The 17684-nt window shown below is 45.2% G+C and overlaps 1 protein-coding gene across 10 annotated transcripts; it reads right to left on the bottom strand.

Annotated features, from left to right (window-relative positions):
* Positions 1–37: 37 nt before the first annotated feature.
* Positions 38–17683, bottom strand: filip1a (filamin A interacting protein 1a). Of its 10 annotated transcripts, none has more exons than XM_081722048.1 (8): positions 17567–17683; positions 15594–15879; positions 13849–15318; positions 8846–9101; positions 8252–8425; positions 7942–8120; positions 1912–4699; positions 39–1638 (listed from the first exon to the last, which is right to left on the bottom strand). In XM_081722048.1, the coding sequence occupies exons 4-8, from the start codon at positions 9092–9094 to the stop codon at positions 1351–1353; spliced, it is 3678 nt and encodes a 1225-aa protein (XP_081578174.1). In that variant the 5' UTR covers positions 9095–9101; positions 13849–15318; positions 15594–15879; positions 17567–17683; the 3' UTR covers positions 39–1350. The 10 variants fall into 10 exon arrangements, with proteins under 10 accessions (XP_026851389.2, XP_026851383.2, XP_081578174.1 ...); XM_081722050.1 differs by lacking the exon at positions 17567–17683 and adding an exon at positions 16997–17512; XM_081722049.1 differs by lacking the exon at positions 17567–17683 and adding an exon at positions 15956–17512 and having other exon boundaries at positions 15594–15863.
* Position 17684: the final 1 nt, after the last annotated feature.

The raw sequence follows: 17684 nt of genomic DNA on the forward strand, positions 1-17684 counted from the left end.
AGTTGATCAAACGTCAAGATTTGTTGTGCCATGTAAACACCAAAAAATGTTTCCCTACAGTTTTGGCCAACCAAATGAACATCTTACAATGTCTTACAAAGTCTTACAATATCATAAAATGAAATACATGGTTTTAAAATCCATCGCAGTTCATGTCTGACTGAAACCTGATGTTCATAGGCATCACGACAGGCTGATCCTGTCCCGTCGATGCTGTGCCAGGTCTGCAACAGAGCCATGTTCCTGCACGTGCTGCTGTTGTTGGTCTTTTCGGGAAGCTGAGTGGATTTCAGAATGGCCGACTGAGACATGGCCATTTCCTCCTTTTGGTTTCTTGCCTGGCATGTGTGGGGTCATTGCTAGGAATGCAGGATGGAATCTATCTATCTAATGGGAGCAGTTAACTTGCTTCTTCATTTACCAGAATGCAACCTGCTGCCACTGGTGCCAGTCAGGTGTGCCACCTACACACCAGTTCCCTTTTTCTCCATACTGTCCTAGTTTTATCATCTGGTCCGTTACGTTTCTCGTACCCATAACCAGAAGGTCAGGTTCGCTTTCTATGAAGCTGCAGGTTTGCCAGGTCTTACTAACTTCTGTCAGACTGGACAGACAGTGACCTAGCCTATAGTTCAACTATTTTAGTGATAGCTAGATGTAAAGACAGTTTAGTTAAAATGTTCATAGAAACATATCGGCTTTAACTAATAAAACAGAAAATATGTTGGCTTTCCAGTCAGCAGAAAAAACGGAGTGATAATTCATCACTCTGTAAATACAGAATGAAGCCAAAGCAGACTGTAGTCATCTCTCTACAAGTGTTAGTAACATAACGTCTAACACAGGGCACATGGTGTGTGTGACTCATTAGCAAAACAGGACAAATAATTAAACAAATCAAATAAACATTTAGAAGAAAACAAAAGCACTTTATTTAAGTCATCTTATAAACAATAGTAAAAACAGTGGTCACACATTAAAGAAGCCTGAGATCAATAATAACCTTATCCAACACATGTACACTATGTAGGCTTATTAACTGCCTTACACAGTTCATTAGTCACACCGCACGCAAAACTAGCACCATTGCATCCTCCGACATGCATCTCCTACAGCAGACCGAAAACACCAGTCATACGTAGAGGATTTACAGACAAAAGCCAAGCTCACCTTCGGTAATCAAGTATAACAACAATTCCTTCCTGCAGCACTAAAAAAAAGCTTGTATAAAGATTGTTTTGCCGTTTCAAAAAAGAGAGAAAAGAACAATAAAGTTATTTTTGTATGCACCATTTTATGTATACCGTTCGTAGAGGAAGAACTCATCTGATGTGATTTCCCCTCCACTGTCTACAGGGGCGTCTTTCTGTCCTGCTGGATGTTACCCTCCCGTTGTTCTGATTGCGAACCACAACCTTCTCCTTGAGTGTGTGTAGACCTCTTTACTCCACTGTCTTTTCCGCTGACTGACGGTTTCTTCACCTCTGTGCACATCGACTGGCCCTCAGCTTTGGACTCCGTCCTCACGCCGGCAGAGATTCCCGGTGCTCCGACCACGGCCTTCCCCGCTTTCATGCCCCGAGACATGGGGATGCGTGTGAGTCCGCATCGGAATGTCTGAGTCTCTGCAACAGGCTGCTGTTCACGGAAAAACAAGGGAAGTGAAGGTTTTTGAGGGAATATACTCGATCCTTTTCTTTTGCAGCAGAGCGTTCCCATACTTCAAGTTATGGGAACCAAATTACATTTATAAACACAGAGTAACAAACTCATGTTTTGTTTCCACAAAGACAACTTTATGCCACCTAGTAATGAGATGTGTGTCATATTTGGGATAGTAATATGGTCAATTTCTCACTTAATGTTTAAAACGAAACTTTTAGTTGCATTTCAAAGATGCACACAACATACCACAGAAAGAGTTGGCCGGGCCGGCGAGGTGTTGACCTGTGTGATGGTGATACTGCTCATGACTTTGCTTGCCGCTGCTTTACATGCTGTGCCTTGGCGTGGTGAGCGTAGGACTGTGCCCACGGAGAGTTCCCTGCTCTCGCCCGCCACATGTCTGAGTGCGACCGCCGAGCTGCTGTTCTCGCAGGCCTTTTTGAACGGCGGGCCCAAGTGATTGTGAATTTTATTGTCCTCGGTGGCGACGATGTTGCACTTTTTAATGGGCATGGGAACCACCCGTTTCTCAGGAGTCACTTTAAACACCGCCCTGTCTGTGATCATTTCCTGAGGCTCTGGGGAGCTGGAGGTATCTGAAAGTATGGAGGTGTTGACAGACATGAAGGACACGGGCGACGTACACCTGGCAGGCGGAGCGGTCTTGATGCTCTCTGGGGACTTTGTTCTTGAGACAGTTGTGATGGTCAGTGGAGATTTGGCTCTCTCTAGACTTCTTGGCTCTCTGGATCTCTCATTTGGCGAAACAACGGTGGAAGGAATGATCGGTATCTGTGGCTTCTGAGCACTTTGTGAGGGTGTTGCTACGGAACCATTAAAGATGTTGTCTGCAGGAGAGCCGCTGACCTGTAGGGTTGTTTTGCTACTCTGGCGGTCAGGAGTCACTCTAACGTGTAGCGGCTGACCTTGCTTCTGAGTCAATTTAATCTCAGAATGTACAGTCTCCCCATCTGAATTTGCCCTTTCTGGAGCACTCTGGACATGGCAGTCTTTCTTTCGTATCCAAGGAATCCAGGATTTCTTCAGACTAAGGTCACTAGCTGCAGCCGGAGGGTAGAGTTCGCGTACTGTGGGTCTCTCAGTCGACTTCTTGACGCTTCTCTGCCGAAGGCTTCTCATGATGTGGTTCTCTTCTTGCACAGATTTTTTGATGAACACAGCAGGTGTGTCGTCGTCATCATCGTCGGCTGCCGGACTTTGGGCTGCATCAGTCTGGACTCCCGTCGACGTCACAGGAACGTCCACCATCCTCCTCCCATTGCTGCTTGGTCTAAGGGCCCGGCTGTACCGTTTGGTCATCTCGAGTTCTTTGGTAAGGTCGAGAACCTCATTGCTCATGTTCTTCTTCTTGTCCTCCTCCTCCAGGAACTTTCGCTGCAGGACAGAATAGTCCACCTGCAGCTGGGAGAGCTGGTCCTCCTTGTTCATCAGCTCATGGATCTTCTCCTTGAGAGCTTGAACGTCTGCCTGCAGGTCTCGGTTTCTGGCCTCTTCTGACCTGCACCGCCGCCGTAACTCTGTCTCCTGACCAGCTGCCTCTCCCCTCTCCACCTCCTTGCTCGAGGCAATCTGACTCCTCATTTCCTCGACCTGTCTTGAGAGGGAATTTGCTTTTTCTTGCTCACATTTGAACCTCTTCTTCAGCACGTCGTACTCGTCCTCCGTCTTGATCAGATCTCCCTCAACCACCTCCAGCTGCTTGAGACGACTCCTCAACCTTTCGACTTCCACGCTCAGTTCTGTTGCTTCCTTTTCGTCCATTCTACTTGAATTTGAATGGGCATCCTCATCTTTGCAGAACGCCTTGATTGTAGATTCATTCCCTCCGTTCCTCGACTTCTCGTTTTTGTGTTTCCTTGTACGGCTCTTGGAACTCAAATCTCTACATTCCTCTTCCTCAGCCGGATGCCTGACCTTGAGCTCCTCCTTCTCTTTGATCAAGGTAGTTATTTTTCTCTCCATCTCCGATTTGAGTTTTAGGAACCTTTTGCTCTCGTCTATCAACCTCTCGGTAACCTCCGTGACCTTCTCCTGTTCTGCTTTAAACAATCCGTCCAGTTCTTCTCTCCTCTTTTCTTCAGACCTTACTCTTTCTGCCATGTTCTTGTGCTCGTTAACCATCATTACAGCGACAGACTTGAGCTTCGTCAGCTCCTCCTTCAGAACCAACTCTGCTTTCTCCAGTTTCAGCTCGGACGACTCCAGCTCTTTCATCCGGATTTTAACCATCACCAGCTCGTCTGCCAGTTCTTTCGTCACAGTCCGTTCCTTCTCCAGAGCGCCCTGTAGGTGGGCACATTCAGTCCTGCCCACACTGAAGGCTGCCTCCAGCCTCTCTAGCTCAGTCATTCTTTTCTGCAGATTGTCCACCTCCAGCTTGAGTTCCTTGCTGTGAATTCCCTCCGCCTGAAGCTTCTTCTTCAACTCCCGGCACTGGTTGTCAGCTTTGGCGATCTCCTCGTCTTTGCCCTCCATTTCCAAGACCCTCTTACGCAGGTTCTCCAGCTCTGCCATCAGGTTCGAGTTGCCACACTCCCCCTTGCTTATTTTGTCCCTCAGTTCCTGGAGCTCTTCGGCAGATTTGAGCAAAACGACGTTCTTCCTCTCCAGCTCCTCGACCGTCTGTGACAGAGTTCCCTGTTTCTGGCACAGCTGTCGATGCTGGGCCTCTTGGCTGGCAAGTTTAGCAGTCATCTCATCGTGCTCTCGGGCAAACTTGGAACTTCTAACCTCCAACTCCACCTCAAGTCTCAAGAGCTTCTGGCCATCCTCTTTCGATTTGCTCTCGGCTCCGCTCAGCTCCTGCTCCTTCTCCTGGAGCTGTTGGTGAAGTTCTTGGATTTTCTGGCTCTGCTGATCTATCTGCTCCAGGTGGAATTGCTGTTCGTCAACCAGCACGAGCGCAAACGTCTTCAGCTTGATCAGCTCCCTGCGGACCTTCTCCAGTCGTTTCGAATGTTCCTTTTCCTTCCGTATCTGGAAGGCTTTTTCCTGCTTCAGCAACAGTTTTAATCTGAAGAAAAACAACAGGTCAGAGATTCAGCATTTTTAATAATAGTAAACACTTACCAAAGGCATTTCTGTATGATATAGGTCATTGGGGTGGCAACCTGTTTGGGCAAAACTGTTTTTCCTAAAAGCAAGCATATTTTCTCAATAATTACTTATGCAACATATCTTAAACAGGATGATCAGCTGTTTGAAAATACACGAAGATGAAACTGGAGAAGACATTAAAATGTAGGACAGTAATAACAGAATTTGTTCATAGATAATTGTGGTTTGTGCTCAACAAGCTTCGTACACTTCAGTGAGCTGGAAAGCCTTGCTAACACACAGAGGGTTTGCCAGACAAAAGCACTTGTTTCCAGCCTTCCTGGAAATGTGTCCAAAAATCCACAATGCAAGTAAGTATTTTGACTAAGCAACCCAAACTTGGCCATGCTCTCTGGCTCTCACATCAGCACAGTCGTTCTGTGCTTCCAGTGAGATCAAACGCAAAATGTCAGTCTGGACGTACACTTTCTGTTTTATGCACAAAATAATGTTATGCAATGGCAGAAGTTTGGGGCAGACTATGTTAATGTATGTTTCAAACTGTGTGATGACATTTCTACACCTCAACACCTCCCTTTTTTCATATATGACTCAGCAAATCCAGTTAAAAAGCGAGGGGTCCACCCTTGTAATGGAAAACAGAATTCTTCTAACACAAAACAATCTCACAGATCTTTTCCCATGCTAATTTTGCTTTCACAAACCATACTGAATTAACTCAATGCATGGTCTGCGCTCAGACTCAACGATTTGAAATTTGCTGTTTGTAGCAAGATAAGGGGATACATAACATGCATGCCTGCAACTCCTGATCCTAACAAACCATAATCGAGACTTACCCTCCAGTTTAGGGGCTCTTACATTGCACCCATAGTCGTAATGTTTTTTGAACTTGGCATCACCACCACGACGGGTCGAGTTTGTTTAATGCTCCCCTAAAACCAGCCGGGCCCGATGATGTCATGCTGCCCATATACGGAACAGGTTTGCCAGGCTCTGTAGTGAGCGCTGATGGGGTGGGACTCCAGTCTGCTAAGTTCTGTATCATTCCATCGCTCAGTCTTTTTTCAGTCACGTTTATTATTCGCAGCTCTGCCATCCCAGCAGAACTGTGCCTTGTTCACAGCTCACCTGCTGCCAAATTTGTTTTGCCTACAAAATGATGCAAATTTGCAAGGGATCAGAGCCAGTGTAACTACATTATACCTCACAAGCTGTTTATTCTTGCTCGTCTTCAAAGACATCAGTCGCCACGAATGACAGTGATCTGAGACCTCGTGAGACCTCATGAGACCTCAGCGAGATTAAGAGTGACTACTACTCACTCTGCAACCCCATACCGAAGGATAAAGAAAACTAAGTGAAGTGATCCTCTAACCCACTCTATATATAGGAATCATGGCCACTGCTGTAAAAAACAAACAAAAAACCCAACGTAGTGTTAGGTGATGAGTAACAAAAATGAAGACTGACAGATTCTTGTGGAATGTGTTATAGTAACATACTGCACAGTTGCAAAGAAAATGCCAGGAAGAATAATGAGGAGTTTATGTTGAAAACTGCATTACAGTGTTGGCTTACAATATAAAAATGTTAAGTAATACATCATTTTACTGTGGGATTATAATTAAAAAATAAACTGTGGGCATACAAAAGAGTGATTGTGAGTGATTGTGATGCCTAGTGAGTTTTCAAACCTTTTCATTCTTCTTAATCTTTTCTTTCATCACACAGCATAAAAACCACATGTGAAAGAATCAATTTTTTTCTTTTTCCACCCACACGTTGACTGATGTGTGCAGAGTGATCGGCACAGCCACTTCCACACACATTTGTTGAGTAGCGTGTGCTTGGAAGGTTGGTGTCCCATCCTGGGGGAGGGGGCAAAAATGAAATGTGGTAGTGCTGTTGCTGATCCTGGATCAGCCATACCATCGGGTCACTGAGGGCATGTCACCTGGCTCATGACCCTGATACGACGTCCAAGAGCCCCGCCTTAATTCTCACAGGTCAAGCTTCTCAAATCTGAATCCCAATACCTACATTAACAATTGATATCTTATTTACTAAAAAAATTAAGTTTATATTTGGATATTACCTGAAGTCATTATACATTTCTGTGATTCCTAATATTAATCAGCCTAATATTAATGTTGCACTAAATATGTTCAGTCTGCGTTTGTGCTGAACATACTTGAACATATTTGAAATGTATATCTTAAATACAGTGGGGGAAAAAAAATAAAAAAACCTTTCACGCTTGAACATTTATCAGTTAAATGTCTTTTTAAAGCTTTGAAGTTCAGTGTAGCAGAAGAGGGTTGAAACTCCACAAGCCCAACATACAAGCCGCATTGGGGTGTTTCCCTATAGTGCTTTATGGTTTGCTGGATGAAGCTTGATAAGACTTCCTGACCAATAGGTCCTGGTTGACCCCAAATTACCCCTCGTCTCTCAATGTCTCCATGCCACACTGCCCTCTCTGTGTTCAATATATCCATGGCAATGACCCTGATGCCTTGACCTCTGGATTGCCATAGGACTCCGCGATGCCTAGTCTCTTAACAACAGACTACTCCTCACAATGTCATTCAGTCAGCCTCCAAAACTGGGTACGGCTAAATGATAGCACAACAGTAAAGACATGACTCCTACTTTTAAATAAAGAATTTCTTAATAAAGGACACTTTTCATAATATGAGCATATTTCCTCTGGCTGCTTCGCTGCCAATTTTCCAACTTAGCATTATATGTAACTTTGACTTGGGCCCTTTTGAGAAGCCTGATGGTGGAATGACCTTCCGTTTGCTGTTCGGACAGCAGAGTCCCTTGCAGTTATCATTACGCTTATTGTCTATGATAGATCTTATGTATTTTGTACCTCTAGGCAGCAGCAGCAGTGATCCCTGTATTTCTACAATATTCTAGATCATTGTTATTTTGGATTCTAAACTACTGTACTAGGATATAGTCTATGAGTAAATGACAAAGCACTTTTGTAAATCGCTCTGGATAAGAGCGTCTGCTAAATGCTGTAAATGTAAATGACTGAAGCCTCACAGCTCACTTTAGTACATGTGTGTAGGTGCACAAGCTACAGCTCTGTCTGAGGGAGACCGTGAGCCTTGTCTGAGGGAGACCGTGAGCCTTGTCTGAGGGAGACCGTGAGCCTTGTCTGAGGGAGACCGTGAGCCTTGCCTTTCTCTCTCTTGCTCCAGAAGGTTGGTGAAGTCGTCACTCTTGTTCATGTAGTCCGCGTGTTTGCGCTTCTCCGTGTCCAGCTCATGCACGGTGCGCCGGTGGCACTTCTCGGCCAGCAGCAGCTGTTCGAGCATGCGCCGGTACGTCTCCCTGTGCTTGTACTGGAGCCTGTCCAACTGTGGGATACCAGCACAGTGACCAACAAGCTTTAAACCCTCCATACGGCAGCACCTCCCAACAACCAGGATCGATTCATAGAACACAAAGCATCAGGAGGACCCGGGAAGTGTCTGAGTTCGTGAATTACCTCTGCCATCGGTTTCTCGTACACGTTGTCACGGCGGATGTGGCCGTTGAGGAGTAGCCCGTCTCTCTGCAGTGCCTGCAGAGGCCTGGTGGGGCACGCAGAGCCGTACTGGGACTCCAGCACCTCGGGGCAGCCGAGCCGAGCCCTCAGCAGCCGGATAACGTCCTCCCGTGCCTGGGAAAGCGAACCGGAGAAGTGAGAATAGCACACATCACTGCTCAGGGCGGGTAAGCTTTGCGGTAATGAGGTGCTAACAGTCCTCCATCAGGCAGGCCAGCACTGAGCGAAACACTGCCTTGGTCTGGCGTCAGACCAGGCGACCATTTCCTCCAACCAGAGCGCGTCGTTACTCCCGCCAAAAAAAAAAGACCGTCAGTGAATTCAGCCGTCAAGAAAGTTAGAATGTGGCCCACCGAGCTCACAGAAATCAGTTTTTAAATATTTAATCTCTTAAGCTGCATATTAGCCCTGCGTAAGTGTAACCGCTCAGGAGCAGTTTGGTCGTTAAAATCATTGAAGATTTTTCACAGATGTGCTGAGGATTCGTTTCATGGTGTCGGAGTTTTGCAGACGGATCCGAGCCGATGGCCTCACCTGGATCTCACGCTCCATCACTCCCAGGAGCTGCAGAAGGTCGTCTTTCGACAGATCCTTCAGCCCTAGCGTTTGGTCATCTTTCTCTGTGCCCGACGTCTTCCTCTCTCCTTCCTGTTGAACGTTGGCCTTCTCTGTGGCGGGTAGCTTCACCTCCCTCGCCTCCGGTTCTCCGAGCTCACGTACGGCACGGGGCACCACGAGGACCCCGTCTGCCGGGTTGTCCATGCCATTGCTTTTGGACCTCATGCTGCCTCTAAACCACGACAGAAACGGCCTCCGTTTAGGTCACGACTGAAGGGAATTCAAGCTTCGATTATTACACTTACAGGACTGACAGTCACTTAGATATCATACCCTTATTTATCTCCACGTGCACTACAGTCTAGTGATCAAACTTAAGTACTGACAGGAGTCAGGACAGATGTGTACACAGAGGGAATATGTGCAGTTAGGTCGTCATAAAAAGACACACTGATAAAGGTAACTAATAATGCCTGTATGAACACTCAGACGCTTGCTAATACAGCCCACTTTAATACTTGGATGAATAAAGCTGGCTTCAGGAAGTGCTTGAGGTAATAGAGCATTTATCCCACTGCATTACACAGGAAAGAAATTCAATTATCCTTGCGTTTCTTTCAATAGAACACTTATGGCTCATAGTCTATTACCATCAAGCGTGCACTGCTGGTCTCCTGCGGGTTTACAAACCTCAGAGTCTCCAGTTACAAATTTCTCTCCACACTTTTGATGCATTTAAAAAATAAAGCAACATGACTTTGGCCAAGTGTCTTTTCTAATAACACTGAGGCACTGCATAATGTCATTCACTAATTAGCCTCCGGAAGGCTCGGAGTATAAGGGTCTCCAGTGAAATCCTGTAGCCCGTAACTATCATCTGACTCGCTGGGCTCACCTGCACAGACGAATCAAACAGAACTTCATCCGTTTCAGAAGTGTTGGGTTTTTGTCAGCTGGAAACAGCCCGGACCGTTTGTTAGCGGGAAAACTGAACCGTGGCCAGCTATTACTTAACTACCAGAACCAGTCAAAACAGACCGGTCAGAATGAACTGGTGAAGAAGGGGAAAAGGAACAGAATGATCGGCAAACGTAAGAGATGAGCGCATGTCTGAAGAACAAAAGCTTCTCTCTCTCACAGTCTCTAATCTCTACTGGTTCCAGAACCTGTTCCAGGTGCTGGCTGGCAGGCACAAGAACCAGACACTTCTGGGAGCTGCTGAAGGGCACGGGTTGCAGTGCACACATCCAGCCACCAGAGGTCCTCATCACCAGCATACTAAGCGTCCATGGCTGCCGACCACAGTCACCTGCATCGTGTCAGTACAATGCTGTGTAATGCTTTCAGTACTCTTTTTACGAAGTATTGTCAACATTCTCTGTGCTCTCTGCCTCGTTTGCTCCGTCTTTTGACTCCTCGCTCCATCTCTTCCGCTGCCTGTTGATATTTCTCGTGTCTGACCGTCGTTGGCTTGAAGTCCGAAGCTTGATGTCTTCACATTATATGTCCTTGAAATTTGGCACAGGCCGGGCAGATATGGCCGCTAAGATCTAGATGTTATTCAAAAACCAAAATGGAAGGATGCAATATTTTTCAGTGTATAATGCACACTAGCAGTCTGGTATCTATAGGTCTTGCTTAACTTGGCTTGGTTTCTACTCTTTGTTTCAAGCGTCAATTATCTCTGACCACCAAATGCAGGAGGTGAAATAAGCACTGCACACAAAAATACCACTTCAGAGGAGGTGCCAAGCGTCCCGCGGAGTCCGAGGGAACGCTGTGGTAATTCTCCGCTGTCGCTCTAAATTCTGCACTGAGGGCCACGGCTCTGTCTATTGTCCAGGGATAACTGGCTAGGACAAGCCCCAAAATACCAGTGGTGTTTCTATAAACCAGGTGTATTAAAAACCGGAACCAAGCACCAAGGTTAAGGCAGTGGGTGGACTCGCAAGCCTATGTTTAAGGGCGCCGTCATGCCCCGGTTTTGGTAGAATCTTTTTCAAGGCTCGCAGTTGTCCACACCATCCCGAGCCACCTTTCAGTTAAACTACACATGTATATGAGAACATAAAAGTTTCCTGTCCAGAAAACAGCCTGTGATGCAAGCAGCATATCCAGGAAACCACGGGACTCAAGTTTCAACAAAGTGTTGTGATTCTTTCACCCAACAGCATGGCGTAACCTCTGAAAGCAATCGAAATGATCTCCAGTATGAAAACCCACGACATCAAGTTATCGCTTTACTTCACAGCTGTACCTACAATCTACCTATTGTTTTTGTTGTTTGTACTGTTGGACTGATTGAAAGCTCTCATGTCCTCTGCCAGGTTTCCAGTGACCTCTTTCATGAATGTGTTGTTTTTAAAACAGCTCGGGTGGTGTCTGGAGTGTTTGCATAAGCAGTATTTCTAAGTACATTCAGAGTATAAATGAAATTTGAAGCACCCATGTAATACTTTGCCCTTTAGTCAAAAACTGGGTCACTTCTGAAAGACTCCACTAAAACGCTGACACACTATCAGGTACAGTCAGTCAGCTGGACCGGCTGACATCACAGGAAGCAGAGATGTTTACGACTTATAACGGACTGAAAAACGTAGGGCAGCCCATCTGGCACAGCGTTAAAGTGGGTGAAACCAGTAACACGATCAATCAGCGTAAAGTACTCCGAAGATCTACAAAACCTGGAAATCCTGTCTCATTCGCTCTGCTTGCTTTGTGGAGCGGAGGGCCAGCTGTTAACTCGTGTTATTTATAGCGTATCTCCCCCCCCACACCTGTGCTCGTGCGCAAGAGAATATCACTTTATTACTGATCAGTACGGGTCTCCTGCAGGTCCAGTGAAGCCAAGGGCGTTATTAAATGAGATCTCCGAGGAACAGTTGGTAGAAAAGTTAAAGGCATTGCTTTAGGTTTGTGTGCCAACTGGTGCAATTTTGCAACCCGTATGATTACTGGGTGAAAATGAAAACACAAATACAAGACAAGCTAATTTGCTTCCCTTGGTAAAACAAAAACTCTATTCCTAACTGTATTGTATATTATATACAGTATAGCTGTGGATAGATATACAGTCTATGTATTTTGTACACTGTAAACCTTTTAATGTACAGATGTAAAATTCACAGCTCAAACTAATAAACCAACATCAGTTGTTCTGCACCCCAGGTCGTGGTTGTTTTTGCTGCTTTTTAAAACCATGGTCATCTTTTCAAATAGTGTTTGTGTTGCTCAAGGGGTCCCTGCATACACAGCTGGCACTGCTCTGGATTCCAGACTGGGCTGGTGAAGTCAGCTCTCCAAGATAACTAAAAGTCCCGGCCGGTTTCATCAGCTGTCTGCAGTCCACATTCCAATGCTGCCATCGAAGAAATGCAAGATTCTGGCAGACTTGTCGCATGGTGACCTTAACGTGTCTAAATAAGGGCTCGGCCCACGACCAACAGCACGGTTCTGGCAAGCGGCGAGGCGTGACGTCCGCGGCTACAGTCGGGTCACTCTTGTAGCTCGGTTGTGCCGCGAGACACTTCTCGTTCCGATTCTGGAGAAACAACTTCAAAACGAGGCGGCGAATGACAAAGACCCTGCACTTTTGGGGGATCAAAACCAGGTTCGCGTGGTGGCGATTTACACATTTCCATTCCAAGGTCCAATTTTGTTAATGTCTAACAGCTAATAATGCTTACATGTCATAAGCCAATATACATTTTTATAGCTCTTAAGAATTCATTCACATTCAAAATCAACAACGAAAATCTATGACCAGCTGGGACTGGGTCCAGTGTCTATTACTGTATAAAGTGTGTCTATTTTTAATCATACATCCGTGACTCTTACGTTGAAATGTCTGCTGCAGTCACAATAAGAGTCTTCATAATGGGTTTCACACTGTAGCATCATCCTCAGAGTTTGTGCCTTCTTTACGTAGGCACAGAGACTGTCTCTCATCAATCACCTACAAACCATTTTACTAATAAAGGTGCCTACAAAACGTTTTACTAATAAAAGCATGCCACGCTAGAATTCCAGTTTTGCTTGTGCCTTCAGTCACACCTATAACTGCTGCTTTACACTGATAACACGAAAATAAAACAACAACAAGAAGTCAGTTTGCAGGTTTTACTGTGCATCTATTTAACCATCTACATGTCTTAATATTCCGTAAATTATATTATAATCCTTCACTCAGCAGTGTGTGCCAGGAAGGTAACGCGACACTCCGTGACTCTCAGCCCTGTCTGTTGCCCTACATTACAGTCCAACTTCCTTAAACTCCTGAGAAAGCAGAATGGAGTATGTCACTGGTAAACCAAAACCCAACTGCTCGAGTGTCTCCTGTTATGTGACATCATCGCCACTTTAAAAGGAACGTTTGGAGAAGTTGGAGTTCGGAAAAGAAGCAAAGATACAATTTTAATAGCAGCTGCAAATGACACTGGAGCAAAGGCAAGGAGGTCAGGCACCTACAAACGCCTTCAGGTCATCGAGATCTGTCGAACTTCAGCAAGCCACGGGCAAGACGCCGACGGCTACAAAGCACGCGCAGCTCGGTTTGAAACGCCCAAGGTCTGATCAAAGATCGTTCACTTCCTGACGAGAAGAAGCGAACATAATTTTTGTTGTGGTGGTGGAAAATTAGGAAGGCAGCTTAAAAAAAAAAAGGACAGACAGGATGTGCACATGGAGATATTTACTTGGCACTTCATCCGTGACAGACGGAAAGCCAGTTCTGTGTGTTATTACACTCTGGAGCTGCAATAGTAGCTCATGGGTATTCAACACTGAGATTTTTTTTTTTTTTTTTTAAATGAACACCATTAAATGACCGAAGATGCTGAATTCAGATAATTATAGTGAAAACAAACCCAAATCTACTAAGCGTGTGGTTCATACTTTGTAAATGGTTCGGCTAAAACCACCTCTGCTTCTACACAAGGGTGCAAGTCACAGGACCATCAGGCCCCAGAGCGGTTAAATACCTGAAAAATTCATTTAAATACCGTCGATCCTGACCAAACACAACGGCCTGGCATCCATGCCTGTGTGTGCACCCCGGAGAGACACCGTGGTCAGTTCGCTCTAAGAAAGCGGGAGAAGGAAAACATGAAGAGGAAAAAAAAAGAAATTGCTAGCGTCTCTGTACCTCCCTTTAGGGGGTTAACAGACACTATAACAGCTCAGTCAACATGAAAAACTTCCTCGTTGTCATTTTCTTGGCAGAGAAGGAAAGTCTTTTGTTTCCTGTCAGGCAACAGGGAACAAAGGTCACCTGGGTGCCTGAATATTGTACAGGAAACTGACTGAAAAATTAGTTTGATGCAAAAAAATAAATACATTTTTAAAAAATCTGACAAACTCCTGCGATTGGTGGTTGTGTTTTTCCTTTAACAGCTGCCAGCCATGCTGATGTTTTAGCATGTATACAGTGCTGAGATGATTACAGGCCCTATGGCCCTTTCTGTCAGCTGAAACAGCAAAAGGACCCGTGACAGTTTAACTCTCAGTGCCATTTACACCAACCAGCATTTGACAGAAAGCACATTACAACGGTTTTGCATGTCTCTTGAAAGTGTAAGGAGCTTCACATGAAGCACGCGTGTCTCAAACAACTGTTGCTGGGGTAAGATGAGTCCTAGGGGAGGTGGGATTGTGCGATCTCTGGCAGCCCCACCATGCCCCTTTAGACAGCCACACTCCTCAGAGAACCTCCCCACCCCCTCCCCTGGATACAGTGTCAAAGGGGTAACAGTTTTACAGTCCAGTCTACTGATCCCAAAGACAGTGAGTCACAGCAACTGGTGCAACCACCAACATCAGGGGGAAAACACATCACTAAGCGAATCAGGGGTTTGGGCAAATGAATCACTAAGTGAATCAGGGGTTTGGGCAAATGAATCACTAAGTGAATCAGGGGTTTGGGCAAATGAATCACTAAGTGAATCAGGGGTTTGGGCAAATGAATCACTAAGTGAATCAGGGGTTTGGGGCAAGCAAATGTGCCTTAATTTGCACAGTATGCCCTTTTTTGTAGAAATTTAAATATTAGCACATCACTGAAACCAGAGATTCCCATGTACATTCAAAACTGTTATGTTCTCCGTGGGAGAACATGGTTGGATATTTCTTAAGGTTACCTTTCCTGTTGTTTTAACGCTGTCATATTCCCAAGCCAGAACAGGGCGACGATGTAATAGCTAGCTATATTTTTTAATCAGCCCTCGTGCTGAAAGATTCCTAGACATGATGTATAAACTCAGTCACTGGTGTTAAAATATCGTAAAAGTAAGGATAAAAAACTAAATGGGAAAAATTAAACTTTCATCTTCAAGTATGCCTTCTTTCCACAAATGTCTTGTCTCGTGCACTTACCTTTATGTATGTTGTATATTTGCACATCGGAGTTTGGAGAAACGCAATCTGGTTCAGCTGTGCACTACCTGTTGTATAGTCTGAATGACAAAGCTGACTTTGAACTTTGAAATGCACTGAATACATTTAGTATACATCTCTCATATATTCTATGACAAGGAATTCATAAAATATTTAAAATATAATAAAATAAGACCGAATTGTATTAAACATTCATCAGCACTCCATCCATTACCGATCAATATTACATGGTCAGCACCGTAACATGCTGTAGCTGGACATTGAAAAGCTACACAGCCTGTGTGCCTCCTTCAATAAATGAGGACACGCACAGAGCACGGTTTGACACACTTACCCACAATGCTCCCAGACCCTCAAGTGAGGCCAATCCTTTGATAGAGGTATGGTCCTCTCCTCATTAGCATTCCATGAGTGCAGCCTGCCAACACCGAGGTGCTGACGCGCACCCTCTCTAGTCCACGGAGCAAAGTCACAAAGGTAATACAACGCCACACGAGAATCAGGTGTCTGTGCTTTCTCTCACTCTCCCTCACTCTCTAGCCATGACGTAAAGAGGCAGCAGAGGGGGTGCTGGACAACCCCTGATCCACGTCTGTGAGGAAGACTGTAAAAGAGGAAGACTGTAAAAGAGAGAGAGAGAGAAAGCAGCTGCAGAGAATGGCCAAAAGGCAGAGGAGGTGTGTCCTTCACGACAACCTTTAACTCTTTTCCAGCAACAGAGATTCTTCAGCTTTGGCTGGAGGTCGGGACTGCAGCACGGTGCATGCCCACTCCACAACTTTTTCCCGTACACTGAGCAGCTCACGGGCTGCTTCGCTTGCCGAGCTATTTTTACCCGCTACTCCCTCGGACACGACAGCTGGGCCCTCCCTATGCCCGTAAAGATGAGCAAGACGGGATCAATCACAGGCAATTACTTTGCAGACAAAAGTTCTCGACTTCTGTGCGATTTTTAAAAATGCACCATAACTTCCAACAACACGAACCCTGTAACCCCGTAGTCATTGCTGGCTTGAATACTGGCGTTAAGCCTTCACCCGGCTGTTTATATCTGCCATGCTGGAAAGAACAACAGTCCCTCCCGCAATGTGCCCACTCCCTGTTGGTTTCCTGAGTTTCATCCCCGCACCCATCAAAACATCCCTTACCCCACACACTTTCACTTTTCACATACTTCCAAAAGCCTTTATAATCTCTAGTCTGTGAATTGCTCCATCGTGACCACCAACACAAGCCTCCTAACACGGTTTCACTCAAGCATTGCCCAGTGTGTCATCTTATTTCACTTTAGTGGACCATGCAAATAACCCACGAGTGTTCAACATTTACTGCCTTTGCACGAGACATGTGAACGAACGACGTGCAAGTACCGGAACACAAGCCAACGGAAATTCTGTATATTTTATATACCGTGTCATTATCGTGTGGTAATTTTTATCTCCATAAGGGAGAGTGCTTACTAAGTCTGTGCTGAATTTGTAAGATTCAGATCATCCTGAAATCTAAATAAAGTTTATTTAAATCTACTTTCACAAACATTTTCCACGTGCTTCTTGTGAGGCCTGATAGAGTAGATAGTTAAAGACTATCTAGAAATGTATACTTTATTTCTCCATATACATGTATCCGTAACTTCCAGACTACATTCCCAAAAACATATGACGAGCCGTTAAAAAATCTAAATATATGCGAGGTTCTGTGTGCAGGCTTAGATGAACACGAGCTTTGTGGTCTTACCAACTGCCTCCTATATCAGAGCTTCGAATCAATGTATGAAAGAAAGGAAAGCAGCGGTAAGTATTTAATAACTGAATAATAACTAGACAGCGCAGTACAAATATAGGAGAGAAAACCCCATAGCTCGTGCTATAGCACGAGACGGAGCTCGAGCACCTGCACGCGCTTACACCAGAGGCGCCCCCGAGCGGCAGAAGTTAAATGTGACATCGGCGGTTCCCGGAAATTACAGTGATCTGATAAAAGAATGTACGGGGCGTGATATGTCAAACCGCCATAACCACCGGAGAGATTAATCTAATACTTGTGTCTCAAATACTGTTTGTATTTTGTTTTTTTCCTGTCTACACCCTTCTTTGGTTAGTGGGCAAACTTCGCAGAGGTGTAAAATGAAATGTTAGTATGTTGTATACTAATTTGTAGTACTGCAAATTGTTTTTTTGTGCCCTGACTGTAGCCAGGAAACGGAAAGACATCAAACAATGTTATCGTAACAGCTGCTTAATCACAGCTCTTATTAATAACTGCAACTTAGATCGACAATACACGTTTCCAAAGTCTTGAACTCACCTCGAAATAATAATAAAAAAGCTGGCACTAAATCGCTGATTGGCTGAATACAATACGCAATCGGGTGACGGTTCGCGTCGCTGATTGGCTGAACGCGGTACCCAATCGGGCGACTGTA

This window comes from Electrophorus electricus, chromosome 10 (assembly GCF_041902795.1).
Source record: "Electrophorus electricus isolate QZ-2024a chromosome 10, ASM4190279v1, whole genome shotgun sequence".
Taxonomy (NCBI): domain Eukaryota; kingdom Metazoa; phylum Chordata; class Actinopteri; order Gymnotiformes; family Gymnotidae; genus Electrophorus; species Electrophorus electricus.

Excerpts from the sequence above, each read along its gene's own strand:
- filip1a (XM_026995582.3), bottom strand. The coding sequence starts at position 9,793 with ATGAAGTTCTGTTTGATTCGTCTGTGCAG. Across the intron at positions 9,102-9,764 it reads TGTTTGATTCGTCTGTGCAG|AGGCAGCATGAGGTCCAAAA; the intron begins GTGAGCCCAGCG and ends GTCGTGGTTTAG. Across the intron at positions 1,639-1,911 it reads CCCGGCCAACTCTTTCTGTG|CAGCCTGTTGCAGAGACTCA; the intron begins GTATGTTGTGTG and ends TTCCGTGAACAG.